General features: G+C 45.8%; 3 protein-coding genes across 5 annotated transcripts in view; 2 read left to right on the top strand and 1 right to left on the bottom strand.

The window, feature by feature from the left end:
- FLVCR2 (feline leukemia virus subgroup C cellular receptor family member 2) overlaps positions 1 to 15,113 on the top strand; it is a 38,891-nt gene extending 23,778 nt beyond the window's left edge. Inside the window, exons 6-11 of one of the 3 annotated variants that reach the window (XR_003398496.1) lie at positions 828 to 938; positions 1,554 to 1,659; positions 2,126 to 2,237; positions 2,661 to 2,716; positions 13,660 to 14,396; positions 14,793 to 15,113. Coding sequence is in view for 2 of the 3 variants with exons in the window: in XM_026849614.1 (XP_026705415.1) it covers positions 828 to 938; positions 1,554 to 1,659; positions 2,126 to 2,237; positions 2,661 to 2,716; positions 4,964 to 5,061; positions 13,660 to 13,666 (490 nt within the window). In the remaining variant the exon portion in view is untranslated. Of the gene's footprint in view, positions 1 to 827; positions 939 to 1,553; positions 1,660 to 2,125; positions 2,238 to 2,660; positions 2,717 to 4,963; positions 5,062 to 13,659 lie in introns of all 3 variants that reach the window. The other 2 variants (XM_026849614.1, XM_026849615.1) reach the window with 2 other exon arrangements.
- Positions 15,098 to 19,462, bottom strand: ERG28 (ergosterol biosynthesis 28 homolog). Its single transcript, XM_026849276.1, has 5 exons — positions 19,429 to 19,462; positions 17,572 to 17,662; positions 16,329 to 16,447; positions 16,063 to 16,161; positions 15,098 to 15,924 (listed from the first exon to the last, which is right to left on the bottom strand). Exons 1-4 carry the CDS (start codon positions 19,460 to 19,462, stop codon positions 16,082 to 16,084), a joined length of 324 nt encoding a protein of 107 aa, XP_026705077.1. The 3' UTR covers positions 15,098 to 15,924; positions 16,063 to 16,081.
- A 668-nt stretch (positions 19,463 to 20,130) lies between these two features.
- The window catches only part of TTLL5 (tubulin tyrosine ligase like 5), a gene marked incomplete at its 5' end in the record, with an annotated part of 131,512 nt that continues 129,658 nt past the window's right edge, over positions 20,131 to 21,984 (top strand). Inside the window, 2 exons of the mRNA XM_026849274.1 lie at positions 20,131 to 20,168; positions 20,272 to 20,381. Coding sequence (XP_026705075.1) covers positions 20,131 to 20,168; positions 20,272 to 20,381 — 148 coding nt within the window. The remainder of the gene's footprint in view (positions 20,169 to 20,271; positions 20,382 to 21,984) is intronic.

Genomic DNA, 21,984 nt, shown 5'->3' with positions numbered 1-21,984 from the left:
TCAGGGATGACAATTGCTAATGTTTCAGTTCTGGTGAAGCTGGCCTGGGCTGCTGCAGGTCTGGCTGTTCCCAGGTTCTGCCTGGCCTGCCTCCTGGGCATGGAGTCCCTTTGTCCCCTCTGCCCAGATACCAGAAGTTGTAGCTCAGCCGCTATTGGCTGTGGAACTGGCATTAGCCCTGCTAAATGCTCCCATGGCTTGAGGGTGAGACTGTGAGGGCAGCCTGGCTTGAATGTCACCTCCAAGTACAGTATGCAATTTAAACACAGAAAGAAGCAGCAATGAAAGGGGTTTTGGATAGTACTGAAAAATACAGGCCCATAACACTGTAGCAGTGTTGTCACTTCTTCCCTTTGCTTTCCTGCTTGGGAGTGCTCTTGCTTATAAGTAAGCATGTCCAACTGGTTATAGTACAGGGGTGCCCAAGAAAGATTAATGATCTCTTTATTTGGCTCTTGTTCTCCCCCTCAAGAGGCGTGTATAGTACATGATCTGTCAACCCATGGCAGTATCTGAGCTTCTTGGCTGCCTCATAGGTGCCTCCTTATATATGTGATGCTCTGACTCCACAGGGAGCAAAGCTCCTGGTCATGAGGTAGGGATGTGAAAACTACTAGGTCTTGTTTTTGCTTCTGCTGCCCTGCTCTGTGTGCAGACTCTCCTGTGCTCTCTGTCAGTCCAGTTCCTCTGTCTGGGGTAAGGGTGTCAAATTAGCTGTGCAACTTTTTTTTTTCTTAACCATGTGCTGCAAGCTATACCAAGATCTGTGGATGAAAAGAATAGGAGGACTGCATTAAATAAAACCCTGACTCTGCTTTTCCTTGCAGACAGACAACACTAGTCGTCTATACCATGACTCTGGTGGGAATGATCACCTATACCTTCACTCTGAGCCTAGGGCACCTCTGGGTGGTCTTTCTGACTGCAGGCATGCTTGGGTAAGTTCATGTGCAGGCTGCTTTCCTCTACAGGTGAGCTGCTAGGGAATGAGCTGGGACACAGAGCTCATGGTGCAGGAGGGACTGGGGAGAGCCATGGCCTGTGTGTGGCTCCTGTGTGGTTTAAGTACAAAATGATCTGGTCTTCCCATCTCTTGTGTTTCATTAGAATCAGGGACATTAGCATGGCCCTGCTTAGCTGTAGCTGCCTTAAATGTTCCAGGTAATAAGTGAAAGCGTTTGGGAAGTGAGTGGTACCACAGCCCTGTAGATGACCAGTGGACAGGAATGAAAAGTGTGCAGACCTGGGTGGCTGTTTGTACTGGGGATGATGCCCCTTACAGTTATTTGTGGGAGACGCTGCTTTTAATGCCTCATTTTTGTAGCAACTGGCAGCTCCCTGCTGTCTTGCCTTGAGGCTGTGGGCAAAGGTTTTTCTGGGTAGGGGGAAGAACTGTGCCATGGTGAGGGAGTCAGCTGCCTGGGCTGTGACAATACTAGGAGAGACATCCTGTGCAGTCAGTGAAGCATCCCAAAAGGGACATAGACTTATACTGTGCCTCTTCAGTCCTTCTGGTGGTTGCTAAGTTTTCCTTTCTGTGTGTGTCTTTACAGGTTTTTCATGACAGGGTACCTTCCCCTGGGCTTTGAGTTTGCTGCAGAATTGACATACCCAGAATCAGAAGGAATATCATCAGGGCTCCTTAATGTGTCAGCACAGGTAGGTGTGCTGTTTTCTCTTTGCCTGTCTCTTTATAGGGAGAGCGATTAAACTGTAGTTCCCAGCCTTGACTCCTATTTCTTGTCCAGGATTATTGTAATATTCTACAGATATAAGCACCCCAGGACCTGGCTTTTTGAATGATGGCATTTCTCTAGTAGCACCCATTCTATTTCTGCTTAGGAAAATGCATCAGGATGCCAGTCATCCTTGCATTTTCCAACACTGATCCTAACAGCCTAGGACCTCGCTCTTCTCCAGTGAGAGAAGGCATTCCAGCATTAAGGTTTACCTGTCTTTCCATCAGCTGCAAGGAGGTGTCTCTGGATGTGTTTATAACCAAACTCCAGCCTTGCTAGGCCAACAGCTTGGCTGGCTATGTATGCTCTGATACTTTGGTAAAGCTGGGAAGCTATAGAGGCTGCTTTATAATAATAGCACAGTTTGACATTGCTTTTGGTTTTAGATTTTTGGTATTGCCTTCACTATCGGCCAAGGGCAAATCATCGATCACTTTGAGACGAAGGCAGGAAACCTTTTTCTTTGTTCCTTTCTGTTCCTGGGGACCATTATGACAGGTAATTAAATTTTTCAGTGTTCCTCTGCTGTGACTCTTCCCCTTGGGCTTGGGATGTGAACTGAATGACTTTGAAGTGTAGTGGTGCCTGCAGGAGAGGGCAGGACCCACACAGTAGAGCCATAGCAATGCTGCTGTGCTTCTTTAAGCATCTGGTTTGTGTTACAAAGAAGATCCAAGACTTCTTGCCCTGGTTGCTGGCTGGGGTCTCAAAGATGCACCTTCTACATGCTGCAATGAGTCTCTATCCTGACTGTTTCAGAAGTGCTTGCTCCGTCATCCAGGAGAGTGGTTTCTGTTGCTCACTGTAACATTCCTGTCTCCTCTGGGGCCTCTGCTGCCCCTTTGAGTCCTGGAGAAATTGATTTGGATTCTGCATGGTGACTTAACTGCCTTTACATCTCTCTTCCTCCCTCTGTCCCAGCATTCATTAAGGCTGATCTCCGAAGACAGCAAGCCAATTTGGATAATGAACAGACAGTGAGTAAATCCCTCCTTCATCTCTGCTGTGCCCCTGCTATTAGCTCAGGTCAACACACAACCTCTCTTCTTTCTAGGAATGAGGCTGACCCTTTCTGAGTTAGAATTGCAGCTATGTTTCTCTTATCCCACCACTTCTTGCCCAGTCTGTGGAGAAGCTCCTTGTTGGCATTTTCAGACAGGTGGCTGTAATCCCAGCTCTGTCTGCTGCTGGGCCCTCTGTTTGCTTACTGTTAATGTCAGGCAGAATCTGTAGGCTCTGGGAGTCTGCAGGGCTTCACACATCTTCATACTGTCTAGGGACAGATGTAGGGCAGCACTGTGCTCACTCCTCTCCCCTAACAATGCACTGATCCCTCTAGTGCTTTGCCCTTGTTTAGAGCTGGATAACTATTATTCCAGGCCCCTAGCCCCTAGGGAGGTGGGTTATTCCTCTTATTCCTTGCCCTCATCTGCCAAGTGGGATTCAGTGTATGGGACTGGAGGAAGCTAGGTGGCAAAACCCAAACGAGGGCTTGAGCAGCCTGGCTCCCCACACTTTTCATAGTGCTGCAGACAAGGCTGCTAGTTCATATGTGTGCACCAGAGCTCAGGGCATGATGTTCCTGTGGCATGCTGTGCAATAAATGTAGCTGTTTGCATGTGGGAGAGGGTCTCTGGTGAACTATTTGCAGTGGATACTCTTAGAAGGTCTCTCTGCAGAGAAAGGGATGGGACTGGTGGTTGTTTGCGGCTCTTTTCCTTATTGCTCTGGGCTCCTCTTCTAGGACATTAGGAGAGATGTCCACTCAACGTTCATGAAGCCATCAGCGACCATGACTAGCAAAGTGCATAAGCTCAGTTCTCTGCTGGCTCGAGTCAGTTCTTTTCAGAAGACAGTGCTGCCTTCCTCCAGATAATCTAACCAGTCTGATCTGGAGAGAGACCAGAAGGTCCAAGAAGCAGCTCTGCTCCAACCGGCTGCCCAGGAAGGTGGATTTTCAATTACAAAATACATGCTTTTTAATTTTAATTTTATTTTTATTTATTATTTATTTTTATTGAACTATCTGAGCACAAATGCAGAGGGTAGGATAAGTAAAGGGAATTGATTGATGCTGCCTTGAGTAGTTCTTGCACATACACTTCTAGACTAGATGAGGGGGGAAAAGACTGTACAATTTACCTAGTTTGGGTAAAGGAGTCCCTACCTGCCATTGTCATAACTTAAAAAGAAATCATGCTTGTTTTCCCGCTCTGAGACTTACAACTTTGGCTGCTTTTAGCAGTGGTGAGCATCATGGTATACGGGACCAAGCTAGAAGACAACTGCTTTCCCAGAATCCTGGCATGAATGGGGCAAACTGGAACACACTTAGCTAAGCTGAGCTGGGGTAAAGACCAGTCTGTTGTGATATACACCAAACTGCTTGTATCCCTTGATAACAATGCTGAAGTCAAAGGCAGAGGATGAATTGTAAGGCCAAACCATCCTCCACAAGCCCTGGGGCAGCAGGTTGTAATGAGAGGTGCTGGTGGCACTGTGAGTTAATTCATAACACGTATGTGGAAGGCCTAGGAAGTATCAAGGTCCTTTGGCAGTGAACATGACGCCTAGTAGTAGTAAGGTCCTTTCCCTTTGTCAGGCACTTCTCTCACCAAGTGAATTGTATGCTTCTGCGTAAGTCATTTTTAGTACAAATACAATTGTAAGAGCTTGCTGCTGGAGTGGAGAGGGTGTTGAGACCAGAGCAAAGGTGGCACAGGTGTCATTTCTACAATCTTAAAAGCCTCCAGAACTGACTGCAGTAAGAACCAGAGGGATGTGTGTGAGGTAACATATCTCAGTAAGCCAAAAACTTCACTGGCAGCTCCTTCCCCCTGAGGGAGTCATGCTGGGAAGAAGTAATGATGGACACCCTACTCAGCCTCCACATGGCTCACCTCGGTATTTCTCAAGCTTAACAACCAACCCCAGGTGCTTGACCAACTGAAGGTGGGATGAACCTGGTGTTCTGTGCTAACATGGATGCCTCAGTCAGGGGAACATCCAACTGGGCTTGGGCATTGTGTGCTGCCTTTGTGGAGAGCTCTGACCGAGGCAGGTGCTGGAGCTTTTATACATGGCACAGCTGCCTGACACATGCTTTGGTGATTTTACTAGTTTCTTCCTTTTGCTAATTCCTCTTTTATTTTCCCCTCTTTTCATTTCCCTCCCTACTTGCCTCCCATCTTTTCTGGGATGGTGACTTGTGGCTGTTGTTACAGAGACTCCAAGGCAGCAGTCAGATCACGGATTATGGGACTGTAGCTTGTAACCCTAACCCCATTGATTCCTCCTTCTGCTCACTAGCTCATACAGAAAGGTAGGAGAATCACACTAATCTGCTTCTCTGAACACTCAAGGGTGGCACAGGCACCAAGCCAATGGCACTTCTTGGTAACAATAATGGCTACAGAGTACCAAGAATCCTTCTGGCCTTCTTGGGTACTCGCCTGACAGGAAGGACAAGATAGCTTTCAAGAACAAAGTGGAGATTCCACCAGACTAATGTCAGATAGGTGCAGCAAAGCAAAGCCTTGTGTTGGAGCGGATGTAGAACTGAATTGTCAGTAAATTATTGGGGAGAAGAGGTGCAGGTATTTGGATACTCTTCTCTGACATTACTTTTTACACTCCAGGTTCTTGGCTGGAAGAGTACCAGGAGCCTTGTAGAAGAGTTGGCTTTGATCACAGCCAGGGCACATGGCCAACTTCAAGAAGGAAGTTTAAAAACATCTAGCAATAAGAGTCATTGGGTTGGTGCCTTTTGGTATAAGAATGCCTGAAAATTGTAAAGCTCTGTACTTGCTGCTGTGTGAATCTCAATGGCACTTGGCATTTTCTCAGCTGTTGCTCAGGGTGTAACACTTTATTACTCACTGTCTTCTGCTTTGCACTGACTGGCTGATCTGCCAAGTGAACCGTGCTACCCTTCGCTTTTCAAGGTGTTCATGTAGTGTGTATATCACTTAAGTGTCACAGCCAACCGGACTAACAGACAGAAGCAGATTGAGTCTGTTTGGTAAAATAGCCTTAATCCTGCTAAGACTAGAGTGTGTGCTACAGGGAGTGTGAAGCTGCCACGCTTTGATGCAAACAAGAAGAGTCGTCCCATGGGCAGGTAAAGATTGACTCCAGACTGAGTGCTTCTAAATATGTCTCTGTGTTGCAGTCATTGGCAGTTTCAGCAGGGTACATGTGTAATGTTGATTTGGGACCAAGTAGCTGAGAAGCCCTAGCTGCATGAGCTGGGCAAGTCTGCTTGGGGTATACCGGTACTTTTTTGATGGCTGAAGTTTGTCATCACCTTTGTTAGCAGACCTAGCTTGGTACAATTGCTGGTGTTACTTCTGATATCCCAGTTGCAAAATAGACACTGCAAGGCTCAGTCATGTTGTTGTATACGCCTTGCATCAAAACTGCTTCCATAAAGAAAAATAAAGGACAGGCCACTCTCCTATGAGACTCTTCTGAATGGAACAGAAGGCTCAATACACAGACCTGACCCACTTCTTAGGGAAGTCTGCAGCCTCCCTGGGGTCCAGGTTAAAGATACAAAGAGAAAGCTTCCTACCCTGATACGGCCCTCAGATTATTATCCATTATTGATTTTTCAGGTAGGTAGTGATGAAATTGCAACAATAAGTCTGAGGGCAATCAAGAGAGACTTGAGACAACTGGTTAAGGGATCAGGAGCACAAGTGATGTTCTTTATCCTTCCAGTTGCAGGGAATGATGAAGGAAGAAACAGGAAGAGTCAGCAGATCAATACATGTCTCTGAGCCTGGCGTCACCAGCAGAATTTTGGGTTTTTCGATCATGGGTTGTTTTACATGATACCAGGCCTCCTGGAAACAGATGGGGTATACCTGTCTCAAAGGGGAAAAAGGATCTTTGCACAGGAGTTATCAGGGCTTACTGAAAGAGCTTTAAACTAGATTTGAAGAGGGGAAAGGGATAAAACCAGGCTCACTAGAGATAAGCCTTGGGGCAGCACACTGATGTTTGAGGGATGGTGTGCTAGTGAGGTCCTTTGGTCTGCTGTCTCAGTGGAGGCAGGGAATGGATATCAGTACAGCAGCAAAGATGCAAGGGGATTTGATGTGTTAGAAACCACAGAAGCACCTGAGAATGGTCACATAGGACTTGGGGCTTGTCTGCCCAGAAAGGTGTCAGGATCAATAGCCCAACTGAAGTGCATCTACACCAATGCACCCAGCATGGGCAACAGACAGGGGAAGTTGGAAGCCATTGAGCATCAGGAAAACTGGCATAACGGGATGACTCAAACAACTGGAGGGATGCATTGGATGACTATAAGCTCTTCAGAAAGAATAGGTAAGGAAGGAGAGGTGACGGAGTAGCTCTGTATGTTAGGGAGCGTTTTGACTGTTTAGAGCTTAATGATGGTGATGATAGGGTTGAATGTTTATGGGTAAGAACTGGGGAGAAGGCCAACAAGACAGATGCCATGGTGGGAGTCTGTTACAGACCACCCAACCAGGATGAAGAGGCAGATGAAATATTCTGTAGGCAGTGGGAGAAGTCTCACAATCGCTAGCCCTTGTTCTTGTGGGGGACTTCAATTTACCAGTTGTCTGCTGGAAATACAATGTGGCAGAGAGGAAACAGTCTAGGAGGTTTCTGGAGTGTGTGGAAGGTAACTTCTTGACACAGCTGGTGAGTGGGCCAAATAGGGAAGGTGTCCCACTGGACCTGTTGTTTGTGAACAGGGAAGGATTTGTGGGTGACATGATGGTTAGAGGCCATCCTGGGCATAACACTGGTGAAATGTTAGAGTTGTCAATTCTTGGAAAAATAAGGAGGGATGTCAGCAGAACTGCTACCTTGGACTTCTGGAGGGCAGGCTTTGGCCTGTTTAGGAACCTGGTTGACAGAGTCCCTTGGAAGGCAGTCTTGAAGGGCAAAGGAGTCCAGGAAGGCTGGATGTTCCTCAAGAAGGAAATCTTAAAGGCACAGGAGCAGGGCATCCCTGTGTGCTGAAAGATGAGCTGGTGGGGAAGATGACCAGCCTGGCTGAAGAGAAAGCTTTGGCTGGAACTCAGGGGGAAAAAAAAAAAGGAGAGTTTATGATCTTTGGAAGAAGGGGCAGGCAGCTCAGGAGGACTACAAGGATGTCATGATGTTATACAGGAAGAAAAGCAGAAGGGCCAAAGCCCAAATAGAACTTAATCAGGCTACTGCCATAGAATACAATAAAAAATGTTTCTATAAATACATTAACAACAAAAGGAGGGCTAAGAAGAATCTCCATCCTTTATTGGAGGTGAGGGGAAGCATAGTGACAAAAGATGAAGAAAAGGCTGAGGTACTTAATACCTTCTTTGCCTCTGTCTTTAACAGTAAGACCAGTTGTTCTCTGGGTACCCAGCCACTTGAACTGGAAAACAAGGGATTGGGAGCAGAACGAAGTCTCCATATTCCAAAGGGAAATGGTTAGTGACCTACTATACCACTTAGACAGAAGTCTATGGAGCCGGATGGGATCCACCCAAGGGTACTGAGGGACTGCTCACCAAGACACTTTCAATCATTTATCAGCAGTCGTGGCTAACCAGGGAGGTCTCAGTTGACTTGAAGTTAGCAAATGTGACTCATGTCTACAAGAAGGGCCAGAAGGAGGATCTGAGGAACTTCAGGCCTGTCAGCCTGACCTCAGTGCTGGGGAAGGTTATAGAGCAGATCATCTTGAGTGCCATCACATGGTACATACAGGACAACCAGGTGATCAGGCCCAGTCAGCAGGGGTTTATGAAAGCCAGGTCTTGCTTGACTGCCCTCATCTCCTTCTATGACAAGGTGACCCACTTAGTGGATGAGGGAAAGGCTGTGCATGTTGTCTACCTAGACTTTAATAAAGCCTTTGACACTGTTTCCCACAGCATTCTCCTGGAGAAATTGACTGCTTGTGGCTTGGATGGGTGTAACCTTTGCTGGGTAGAAGACTGGATGGCTGGGTCCAAAGAGTGGTGGTGAATGGAGTTGTCCCGTTGGTGGCTGGTCACAAGTGGTGTACCCCAGGGCTCTGTACTGGGGCCTGTTCTGTTTAATGTCTTTATCAGTGGTCTGGACAAGGGGATCGAGTGCACTCTCAGTAAGTTAGCAGACAACACCAAGTTGGGCAGAAATGTGGATCTGCTTGAGGGTAGGAAGGCTTTACAGAGGGATCGGGACAGGCTGTATCAATGGGCCAGGGTGTGCTGGTTTAAGCCCTGCCAGGACCGGAGAGCACGTTGCTGTTGCCCCTCCCCCACCCTCAGCCAGTTGGGCTGGAAGTTAATCACAGACCTTGGGCTAAAATAAGAAGAAATTTTATACAACAGTGTGATGAACAATCTGAACAACAACAGTGGCAATGATAACAACAATAAACAGCAATAACGGTGAACAAGACAAAAGATATACAGAGAAATACCGCAAAATGGTCAGGGAACAAGCCCGCCGCGTGTGTGTGCTGCAACCCCAAAACAAAAAGCGAAAGTAAAAAGGCTCCGCCCCTGGACCTGACGTCAGCATGGTACGAATAACCCGGCTGGAGATCCCTTCCCCCTCTCTCTCTGCTGGGGAAACTTGACCCTATCCTAGTTGAACCAGGACACAAGGCCAATTGTATGAGATTCAACAAGGCTCAGTGCCAGGTCCTGCACTTGGGTCACAACAACCCCATGCAACACTACAAGCTTGGGGACGAGTGGCTGGAAACACTGGGGATGTTGGTCGACAGCTGGCTGAACAGGAGCCAGCAGTGTGCCCAGGTAGCTAAGAAGGCCAACAGCATCCTGGCTTGTGTCAGAAATAGTGTTGGCAGCATAACTGGGGAATTGGTTGTGCCCCTGTACTTGGCACTGATGAGGCTGCACTTCGAATACTGTGTTTAGTTTTGTGGGCCCTGCACTAAAAGAAAGACGTTGAGGTGCTGGAACATGTCCAAAGAAGAGCAGTGAAGCCAGTGAAGGGTCTAGAGCACAAGTCTTACGAGAAGCAGCTGAGGGAACTGGCATTGTTTAGCCTGGTGAAAAGGAGACTCAAGGGAGACCTTACTTCACTCTACAACTACCTGGAAGGAGGTTGTAGAGAGGTGGGTGTTGGTCTCTTTTTCAAAATAACAAGCAATAGAATGAGAGGAAATGGCCTCAAGTTGTACTAGGGAGGTTTAGATTGGATATTTGGAAAAATTTCTTCACTGAAAGGCTTGTTGAGAATTGGAACAGGCTGCCCTGCCCAGGAAAGTGGTTGAGTCATCATCCCTGGAGGTATTTAAAAGATGTGTAGATGTAGTGCCTAGGGACATGGTTTAAGTGGTGGACTTGGCAGCGTTAGGTTAAAAGTTGGACTCGATGATCTTAAAGGTCTTTTCCAACCTAAATGATTCTATGATTCCATGGCTGTTGCAAGGAGAAGACTGACACTCAGTCAGATGTGAGCTTCCAGAGGATGCAGAGCTGTGGAGCTGTGCAGGCCTCACTTCCCACTGTCTTGACCCAGTGAAGGTAGGTTTATTGTTTAATCTGGGGCCTAACAAGGCGTGATTCTTCCTGGTGAAATGATCTGATGGAAAACTCAAAACCTTTAGCTGGATGTTCAGCTGTTGAGTGACTTTGGTGCAGAATAGGACTGTGGAACAGCCTGGTTTTCCCAGTGTATTAAGGAACACACAATGGAAAAACCCACATGCTGATTCTCACTAATTTTCACCTAGTAGTGGCTTCTAGTGATGAAATGGAAAGCCTAGAATATGGCTGAGCTGTTGATTTTGCAGTGAGAAGAACAACATATAAAGCCATAGCTTCAGTGACAAGAGTCAGCATTTATCAGCCTTGACTCTGCCCAGGAATCACAGCCTCTCAGCAGTCACTTCTCAGAGCTTTTGGTCACTATGTTCACACTGCAGGATGTTTTCCCTTCTTCCTGCAGGACCTACCTGTCTTTGTGTTCACCAGCAGTTTGTCCTCTATTTGGTGTCATCTGCTTATGGTTGTAATTAAACAGATGTTGCAATTAGTAGAACCTGTAGTGGGAACTAAATTAGCCTAATGGCATTGTGAACACCTTGTCCTCCCTTAATAAAGGTTCCAACAATCCTCAGTTTCCAGAGCACTAGCAAGGTTAGTTTTCTGTATCTCAGGATACTTGGATCAAATGCCCATTTGACATGATAATAATGAGTTTCTTCTGGGCTGCCTTTGTGCTTCTGAAGCCATTCTAACATTGTGCCTTAAGGTTTCATAGTAGTGTCAGTTGATTCAGCATACGCGTTATACTCACGTATATGCTGTGTACAGCCTGCGCTTATCTGCTCCTGGTTTCCAGCATCCATGCAAACCTTCCTGCATTGTTTCTTTGCATTGTAAAATAAGCATCTTTGCTGATTTTCCATGGTTTGTTTTGACTCAGGAGTGAATTGTTCAAGAAGAGTCTTAGGCAATGTTTCTTTGGAAATACTTTTAAGCTTGTGTGGGTTTTATGAAAGCAGCTATCATATAGAGTGCAGGATTCCAAAATGGCAGGACTGTGGTTTTGTTCAGACTGGTCTTTGCTAGGTCTCTCTGTGAAACTTTTGAATTTGATTAATGTGTGTTCAGGGCACCTGAGACTTTGTGCTGGTCTTACATAGTGGTAGATAAATTGAATTTTTTTGAGTGTGTGTGTGTGTGAGAACCTATTCTTGATAGCAGAGAGTAGGGAGTGAAGTTGTTTCAGACTTTGTCCTGGTATTTGAATTGTAATAAAATGAAAACCTTTCATCTGGAGTGTTATGCTACCAGCAGGGATAAGCACTGATGAGTGGATGATTTTGGATGACCAGTGATGTGCTGTACAGCCACAACAAGGGATTTATTTAAAACAGAAATGAAGTTTTGCTGTGTCCTCAAACCATGTCCTGGATAAGTCAGGACAACTACCTTTTTGCACTGGTTGTATGTGTGCCTGGATGCAACTTAATGGATGGATCTCAGTGGAATAATCAGAAGCATGTTGCTTTTTCCTCCCAAGGCCAGTGTGCTTTAGGGGCTGGCTTAGGGCATTAGGGCAGACACACTCCCTCAGTAGCTTACTGGAGTCCCTTGCAAGTTGTAGCATGCTTACTCTAGTGAAATACTGCCAATAAAAAAAAATAATACTGTAATTTTGCATAGTAGGCACAAATGGTGTGTACCCCACACCCTGCTTCCCGGACTTCCCTGCTCCTTTTCTGTGCTTAATGTGTGTCAGGCAGCCTTCCCCTGTCCCAAAGCCATCTGCATGCCCATTTCCAGTACTGACTCCCAGCTGTGAGAACAGCCTTTCCTTCCCAAGGTAGGGAGCCCTGGAGGCTGGCTGATCTCCTAAACTCCTGTAGCTCCACAGCAAGTGAGTAGTGTTCAGATCCCAGAGGTGCCTGGGGAGCCTGTTGAGAGCTGCTGGAGTGCTTCCATGATGCATTCTGGTGGGGTTTCCCAAGCCTAAATGCAGCTTTCCCCTTACTCTTACCTCTGGCACGACTTCATGCATCACCCTAGCCCTCCTGCTGGTAGGAATTCCCTCTTTGCACTTTCTGGCTTTTGCTTCCAGGCATTTCTTTGAAGCTTTCCTGATCTCCTTGGCTTTGGGATATTGCTGCTGACGTCTAGAAAACCTTTTCACCTGCAGTTTATAAAAGAGGCTACTCAAAATGAAACTGTTTCGTATCTGTTGCTTCCATGCTGCCTGGACTTCTCTTGAACTGCACTGAGGATGTGAACCTCTTTCCCATGCACCTCCAACTCCTGCCTCAGATGTCAGTCTTGACCCGCAGTGAGTTAACTTGAAGCCCAGGCTGTGGGACACTCCACATTTACCCTTACAAGCCTGCATATTCACTTCTGAATTGGTGACAACCAGGGTGTCTCACTGTAAGCAGTGTCAGAACTTGGAGAGGTTTCTGAAATCCCCTGGGGAAAGAAGTCGTCTTGGGTCTAATCATAACACCCTAGAAGGGCTCAGGAGAGAAGCTCATCAAGCTCCACCCAAGAAGGCTGAACTGGAATTGCAAAAGTTTGTCTGTTTGCAGCCCAGTAATTGGGCAACAGTCTCCATTGTCCTTGCTTTTCCTCTGGGGTATGACTCCACAGCTCCCTCCATCTTAAGGGAAGAAGTTGTAGGAGGGTTCAGATAATCAGGCTCATTCTTCTATGGGATTTATGCAGGAAAAAAACCCTTTGTGTATGTTTGCCTCTTATTTCTTATGGCTCTTTAAGATATGAATATCTGTACCACTCTGGAATTACCCCACCCATAAATCAGAGCGGGGGCCAGGGAAGAAGAGGGATGGAGCATGCCAGCCCTGAATTGGGTGGTGGAGATGGAAAGACTTGATGATGAGCAGAACCAGCAATCTGTCTGGGAGTTGAAGAGGCCCTCAGACATGACAGAGTAAGGACAGAGAGGAGCTAGTTGCTGTGCTGAGCCTCCTGAAGGTGCACAGGGTGCAGGTTCTCTGGTGCTTGCACAGACACTGTGCTGCCCCATGGCATGAAGGAGGAGTGTCTGGTTCCTTCCCTTGCCCAGGGAACTGGTCCTGCAGCTTCACTGCTTCAAGACTGATCTTGTGTCACAGTGAGGTGTCTTCAGTGAGCTGGCTCTGGGGCTGATACCTGGGCTTGTACAGCTTCTGTGAATTAACTGTTGTTTACAGCAAGTAGCTTAAGAGAAGTGGGACCCTTGCTCTGCCCTGCTGCCCCAGTGCCCCTTGTCTGGGCAGTAGAAGGGTCTGGAGAAGGAGGAGGAAATCAGGTGCACTCTCTGAGGATGGCAGTTCTTGGGGATTTCTGCACACTAGCAGGGAGCTGCAAGTTATCCAGCATCTGGTCAGCTGGTCTCTCTGAAGCCTGGGTCTGGCTACCCAGTATCCTAACTGTATTGTTTTTTCTCTGACTTGCAGAAAGTGATGCCAGAAGCCTGCACTGATCCCATAGTCCTTGAGGAATCAAAGCTGTGAAATGGAGGTGTGGCAGAGCTGGGAGATACAGCCCTCCTCATTCCCATCTTTGCTACCTACATTGTCCTCCTGTTACATGAACACCATGGCAGCGGGGGCAGCCTCAGGACAGGAGCCCAGTGAACTGCTTGTGGAGAGTGTGAAAGAGCTAAACAAGAAGGGTGTTGCTCTCTTCAGTTAAATCTCTGCATCTTGCTGTTTTGGAGACTTCGCTTGGGAAGAAAAGTTAAGAAAACCCACTGCTTCCCTCCCATGCTACCATGTATGCTTGGAAAAGTAAAAGCACACCTACAGAGAAAAGCCGTAGATCCAGGCTAGCCCTGAGCATGTGAGGGTGGCACCCTGCACCTGTAACATGAAATGCAGATGCTGGATCACACTTACTCAGTGAGTAGCCCTTGAAGAGCTTACACTGGCTCCCAGGAAGAGGGATTGCTCTGCCATGGTGCCTATAATGCTCTGTCTTGCACAGGTGATGGTAGAGGTCTCAGCACATCACCGGCAAGTGCAGAGCAGTACATCTGCCACTGCTGGCTTTGGTTTTTATTATGTGGCTCTCCCAGATGAAGCAGTCTTAGTCTGTGGATAAACCTCTGCTCAGAATTCATTGAGATTGCCCTGATGTTCATATATATATATGAGTAATTGAGATATACCAATCTGTCTCCTTCTGCCTGCAGGTAAGGACTAATTCTGTAGCTTATGTTGAAGCTACAGCCTAAGCCCAGCTCATCATTACACTAGCAACAGGAATGAGTCAAGCTCCTTGGCCTGAGGACTGTGTCTTCCTCCTTAATGATAAAGTGCCTTTTGCATGTTTCAACACCACATAAAAACTTTTGTGAAGTGTTATATTGAGATATCCAGCCAAGGCTGTGTTGCTCTTCACAGCCACAGTAGAGGGGTTTGAGTATTATGGGAATCCGGATTTGCTCCAGTGTGGAAGCTTCCCACTCTATAACAGGAGAAGCAGCCCTCTTACTAGCATCTGTGTCTCATAGACACTGCCCCTCTGTATGCTGCTGTTTATTTTCTAAACACAGATGTAGGTCCTTACATCCCTTTTTCCTTTCTAGCATCCCTCCACTGGTGGAGACATCAAGTGTCCTTATAATCCTTAAATCATGCAATTATGCATATATCATTTGAGGGGGGGCTGGGACAAAAACCACAACCATGAGGAATGAATAAGAAGAGATACCATTTTTGACAAAACATATTTTAGGTGAAATTATAATGAATTTTTTAATGTGTCAAAAGACAAGTCCTATCTTTGACAGTTTGGGATTGAGGATGGGGGTCTAAAATGGCTTTTCAATAGAAGTTTTTATGTAAAAGAAAAACATTTGAAATGTACAATGAAACTGACACATTCATATTAAATGGTTGAAACAGTCTACATCTGGCTTTTAATAATCAAAAATATTTTACAGACCGGAAGAATCATCTTTCTGCCCAGTGCTACTGTTGTGCTCTTTGCTTCTCTTCTGCGTCTTTCTGCTTTCTTCTGCACACGCACTGTCTTCTTAGCTAGGAGACCCCACTGGTTCTTTCCTACCTTCTCTGCACTGTCCATCTGCTTTGGGCATTATTTCACCTAGGTCTGAGAAACCTGTTCCTGTTTTCTTAGTCTTCTGTAGTTATAGCTCACTGCAAAGATAGCTCCATCCTTGCTCACAGGTGCATGCAGTTTGCTGTCACCAGTATGCTGCAGAAGCAAGAGGTGCAACAATTCTCTGTGTGCGTGAGCAGTCAGACATGGAACTTTGTGGGAAGGAGTCAGGGAAAGGTGAGTTTGCTGTAAAGAGAGATGATTTATCCTGCAACATACAGTAGAAACTACTGTTTGCTTCGAGGTTGTACATCCTCCACCTGCTGCTGTGTAGCATAAAGACAGACAGAGCACCCTGCAGTTTTCTGTCATTTATTAGAAATGGCCCCTTAGGAACACACACATGCAAGTTACACAGCAGTGCCAGGGGCAGCACATGTTCATTCTCTCTTTCTGGTTTGAAGTGTGCAGTGGATTCTGGGTAGCTCTACACCTCCTCCCCACAGGTACACAGGGAGAGAAGTCCTTGGTGCACTGGGCATGCCTGAGACATCACCTGCTATCCTCCAGGGAGGCAGTCACCAACTGTCCCCCACAAGCTTTGACCCAAACTCCTCTGGGACTTGGACTTTGAAATCAGTCAGTTGAAATGTTGCCTGGACAAGAAAAAACACTTAGTAATGAAGAATGTTTGACAGAGTCCAACACTGATCCACCAGTGGGACTGGTGTCCTGGAGAAGTTCAGCTGAGCTTTAGTGGAAGTTTGGCAGTGAAGACAGGAGACAACGCTGACCTACACAGGGTCTTCAGCTTCAGTTTTTCTTCTTATTTTGTGACAGTGCTTCTACCTCCAGGTACTGCAGCCCAATCAACATCCCCATAATAGAGAAACCTGTGAGGGAGATACAAGATGAATTGTGTAAATGCTGGGCGGGAGACAAGGCATTTCCTTCCACCATGCCCTCCCTGCCTTTAGCTCATACCTCAGGCAGAGTTTTTCTTGGAGGGGTCATAGCAACAAGGAGAGTTTGTGGGGGCAGGATGTAGAGCTCTACTTACTTGCTACCATGAGGGGTGCCATAACTCCAATTGTCAAGGCTGCAGTGTGGTAAATGAAGACCTCGGAGAGGAAGTGAACAAGTGCCAAAAAGAAGGTGAAGAGTGTGATGTAATAGAGGCTGTTGGAGAGCAGAAAGGAGCAGGTTATCATATAACCTATAGTATGGGCATAAGCATGGCTGAATGGAAGAGGCAAATCTGCATGCTGTCCTGTCTGCCCTTACTGTGGCAGCACGGGGAGGGGGGGGGACAACAACGGGGATGACTTGGTCCCTTGACTAGCAAGGTGCTAAAGCTCCTGGGGCAACAACTGAGAGAACATGGCAGTGTTCAGTGATGCACTGAAAGTCACAGGCATTATCTGGCCTGAAGGTAGGTGAAGAGGGGAGAGCAAGGGTAGGGCACCGGTGAAGCGAAAAGCATATGCGCACAGAAAAAGAGGACAAGAACTGGATGAGCCAAGAACTAGGGCAACAGGATTTGGCTGACTCCAGCCTGCATCACATCTTTCCACCTGTGCTCTGCTACCCTCTAGGGGCCACAGTTGTGGAAAGGGAACAGCTGAGAAACGACTGGCTTCACGTTAATTGGCCACCCCCTAAAACCAGGTAATTGAGTCCCTGCACCTCCCTACCACAGACAAGCCTAGGCAATCCAAGGACATGCTGCCAAGTGAACAGTGACTTCTGCTGCAGGGCTGGGTAAGGCGGTGACAAAAGATTGAGTTCTAGTAATCTCCAACATAGGTTTTGTCTAGCACTGACTCACAGTCAGCCTGCCTGGAAATCCCTCTCAGAAATACCTGTTACCCCAGGAAGAAATGGCCTACCTCCCGCCACCATGCCTTGCTGCACCTCAGGCCTTCTCCTCAGCCCCACGTAAGATGTGTGGAAGAAGGCAGCGGATTAAGACCACTGCAAAGGGCCTCTCAACCTACCAGTTTTTAGATGCAGTTTCACAAGAAGGGAAGTACCGAGCATCAGTCAGACCATAGCCTTAGCCATTGCTTACTGTCAACAGAGCAGCAATACCGTCAGAAAATGCTTTCCAAACTGGAGCTCAGCAATTTGTGATATAAGAAATTCTCAGATCTACCATTTCTGCCTGTGCTAAGAGGCAGAATGGAGCAGCAGTTAACACATGAGTCCTACATCGCTATTTAAGCTTTTTCGGGGAAATGCTTTCGACCCTGTAGAAAGTTCAGGAACAGGTTTTGATTTCCCCCCAGTGCTCCTTTACATACGTCCTGTTGCGAATGTCGATGGCGCAAAGACAACGGATCACTGACGACAGCAGGGTCCAGACGCCAAAGGTCCGAGCCTGAAGCCCATTCACTGCGCAAAGAAGAGGGGAAGCACATGGAGACCACGCACAGCCCCGCCTGCCACCCCCCCTTCCCGTCCCCACCGGGCCAGCAGGCGGCTCTCCGGCCCGAGAGCGGCCGCTGAGGCGGGGCCCCAAGCAGAGCCCAAGGCTCACGGCGGGAACGCGACCTCCGGAAAAGCCAGTTGCATTCCTTACACTCCTCCTACCTCTAAAGTGGGAGATGGTTTGGGTCTTAAGCCTGAGGGCAGCCTATCTACATTTGTAGCCGGAAAGACCACTATATTCATTAGGGTTGGAGGTGCAGCTCTTCCCTGGCTACTCTAAAGTCTGTAATTCCATTGATGTCTTTCTGTCATGTTCCTAAACTGGGAACTTTCTTGATGATGTTTAAGAAAATGAAGGAAATGTATGTCCTTTCTTTTGTTTAGTGTTTTGTTTTAGTTTTTACTTTGCTGCAGAGAATGGAAATCTACTGTGCAGAAGACTGATATGCAGTGTTTTATGTCCTTTTTAAAAAAAATGTCTTGTGAGAACTCAACTACTAGAGTTCTTATTACTTGCTAGTGTATGTTTGTTCCATCGTTGTTTAGTAACTTTTTATCCTTGCTTGTGAAGGAGTCACTCCCTTGTTCTTTCCCGGAGTGGAATCCCTTTTCTGTTTCAGCTGGACATACTTTAATATATACTATTTGTTTTCTTTTGGGTGCATGTTGTGACTGAGTTCCCAGTTGCAAACTGCAGTGACTTAAGGCATGTAGAGGAATGTTTCTTCATACCAAGTAGTTGGCTCAGGCTTGCCAGACCCTCCTGGGTGGAAAGGTTCAGAACTGCCTTCACCTGGAATGTAATTGTAACAGTGTGTTTGTATCAAGTGACCAAGGGTCCTGCTAGGAATGAATAACTGTAACCTGGAGAATCGAGCCTTACTGCAAATCCTCAGGACAGGCTTAACATAAACTCCTCTCCTGTTGCCTCAGCTCATTTCTCACTTACATAAGGCTATTGCCTGTAGTGTAAATTCTGGAAGCTTCTTGGGTCCTTTCCAGCTAATTACACCCCAGTAGTTGATTTTTTTTTTTTTTTTTTAAATTTTTTTTTAAATTTTGAAGGTGGTGGAAGCAGTTAATTTGTCTGGGTGATAATGGTAATAACTTGGTTAACTTGCTCTTTTATCTCAGTTCCTGTGTTTTAAGTGTAGGAAATGTTTTGTCTTCTGTAGTTTCTCCAAACCTTTGGTAGACAATGTTCTTGCATATTTTATAGACAAATACTTCTGTGCATCTCTGCCTGTCTTTACATTTCTTCTTGTCTGTGTAGCTAGAGATGTGTCTCTCCAACCCCTCAGTCCTGTTTTCTGTTAAATTTTCATGGTTCCATTTCCTTGCATAGCGAGTAATAAGCAGTCTGAGTTTTATTTGCTTAGGGAGGTTGACAGGTTTGCTTTCTGTGATTTTAGGATTTTATATAGTAGATCTTAATTTTTTTGGTGTGTGTGTCCTTAATTCTTCTGAGGAGATGTTAGTTTCCAATGTAGCCTTGTTGTTTTGGACAGAACTGATCACCGTATCTCAGAACCTGTATCTTGAGTCTCTGGCTGGGGCATCATTGTTGAATTCTGGGCTTGCATTCTACTTCATCTGGCAGAAATTAAAAAGAACGAATGCACATATTTGTCTGTTGTGTTCTGCCAAACCTGTTCTGGTCTCAAATTCTGCATGAGTGCCTTTTTGTGCACTTCAGAGTCCAGGATTACAACCAGGCAACATGCACTTACTTGCAGCTCTTAAATTGGAGACTGGAACCTGCATTGTAAGGTCTGGTTGTGTGGATACCAGCAATTATGGTTTATCATGAATTATAGATCCTGTTTTCAGGCTATAAATCCAGAGAACTGTAGCCGTGAAAACTCATGGGGTTTGTCCCAAGTTACACTCAGTAAAATAAATATAAATTAAACAGTACTCTGACTTAAACTGGCAAGACCAACCCAAAAAGAGGATGATCTGGAAGATTCCCTTTATAGTTGTGTACCAAGGCTGTCTAGTGTCTGTGAGTCAGCACAGGCAGGGCACAGGAACAACCACAAAACCATGGCTGAAATGCAAAGAGTAAATTTATTCTTGCTACCTTGTCAACCAGGGGATCCCTGAAGCATCTGGGCAGAAACACGCACACAGGGATGCAGGCACCACGGAGCTCAGTCCTTGCTAGAGGATCACCGGACCTGCTGTTTGTGCCATTTTTTCAGGGATTTGTGCAGGTGTAGTTTACTGTTGTGCTTTGATCTTGCCCAAAGCAGGGCAGGAATCTCAAGCATGTTTGTTAGGGTGCCTCTCAGTCTATCACAGGCCTATGTTATACCTGTCAAATGCACAAGGGTAGACAACAATTAGACTGATGTATGTATTTTTCTACAACCCAGCTTCAAGACACTTGAGTATGTTGACAATCCTTCTTGCCAATCTTCCATTATTTTTCCACAGGCCCACAGCCTGTGTCCTGCCTACAGGCTAGGTGGGCAAGCATGGGCAAGTATGGAGAACTGCCATGTTCTTATTATAACTGCTGTGTGTATGAGGCTCAGTAGTTGCTTTTACTGTCTATCTTGCCATTTCAGAGATCATCCATGTATCAAGTGGACGGGTGGTGGCTGCAGGCGGATCCCTGTCTTAGTGTTTCATGCTGAAGCCATTCTGACCAATGACAGTTATCTCCGCCTGATTGGAGGTGAGTGAGGTAGAAGTCTCTTACCTTGATCTTCCATTCTCTTTCTGGTGGGCAAGAGGACACAGTGGGGAGGAATCCTCTCTTGTGTCCGAGTACTGAGATTTTCAGAAACACTTGATCAGTTGGTGAATGTCTGTAATGTCTTTGTGTTGTGGCAAGTGTCTATATTTGTCCCTCCCTTGGACGTATTTTGAGTTGGAACTGTCTGCTTGCAAATCAAACTTGAAGGCCATGCTAGAACTTATGACCAGAATATAAATTCACTACTCTGTAGCTAAGAACTTAAAATCAATCATTGCAGTGAGTTTTGAGAGGGTTTCACTGGGAAATAAAGCAGCCAGCCCCACACTGGAAAGAACAAATCTCTGCATCTACAGCCTCACAACTATGAATAAGGCCATAAGCAAAACGATTGCTGCTCTGGCAGCACTTAAGTTGTGAGACCAAACCTGTCTAGCATCAAATAAGGGAGAGCCTCTAAATAAGAGGCTGAGTTGTTATAAACAGTCACTCTGGATTGTGAGAGTTAGTATTTGTGGGTGTGTACAGCTGGTAGCTCATTCTGGATGTGCTGAGTTGGAGAAAAGTTAAAATCTACTCAGCTTCCTTTTGTGAAGATGCTGACACTTCCTTCTCTGGCTTTTCCCTTTCTTAGGTAGTTGGTGTCCTCATTTCTAATATCCTATCAAAGCAGAAATGCCTCTGGCTCATTGGGGTAAGGGGTAGGGAAGGTGATTTGTGTGTGGAAACTTCTGATCCTTTTCATGTGAGTTAAAAACATACTTGAATGGTGGCAAGAAGCTCATGGTAATTGTAACTTGTATTCTAACTGGAGTGTGGTGTCTCTGCTTTTTCTCAGAAGGTGGAGGCTCTTTGTGGTTTAACAAGTCTACTGCTGAATAGTACGACTTGTTAAATTTCCTTGAGCTTTGTCCAGTTGGAGATTAGGATACTTCTTACTCTTTTCTTTAGACTTATTTTTATTGGTAGAACATATTTTCTGAGGTTTAAGCTAATCTTCATCTTTCTATTCTCAGTTTGAACCAGTTTGTAAAGTGCCTTTTCCAAGTGATTCTGTATTCTAGCTTTGCAATTTCTACTCTACTTTCTTTGAACTCTTATGGATTGCCACATTCTTTTGTATGACAACTGGCCTCTAGTTCTGCTACTTGCTTTCTGTTTATCTTATACCTCTAAGGCTGCTGAGTGCTTTTGTTTTTATGACCTTCTAATTGGATAGTGGTTTTCTCTTTTTCTTTCCTTGTTCTATTTACTTTATCTTCTACTACTTTTTACAGTTATTTATTGGGAGATCAGTACAGGTGAATGAGATGTGAACAAAAATTCTGTGTTTTATTTTGGGTTTTCAAGATGTAAAAAGTGATCATATAAGCTAGTCATGTCAATGAGAGATGTATGGCATGATTGCTTTTAGCTAGGAATTACCAATCTTGAATAGAGAAGAGCTGAGATCATGTTTGGAGTGTTATAAAGCAGTCTATATAAAGAGCTACTTTAAGAAAAAAAAAAACAAAAAACAAACAACAAACTGGGCATTTATTAGGATGTCCTGTGTTTTATTTTGATATGATAGTGTTCAGTG

Source organism: Athene cunicularia (assembly GCF_003259725.1).
Source record: "Athene cunicularia isolate RWA chromosome 5 unlocalized genomic scaffold, athCun1 chr5_part1, whole genome shotgun sequence".
Taxonomy (NCBI): domain Eukaryota; kingdom Metazoa; phylum Chordata; class Aves; order Strigiformes; family Strigidae; genus Athene; species Athene cunicularia.
This window is presented reverse-complemented; position numbering and strand designations above follow the sequence as displayed.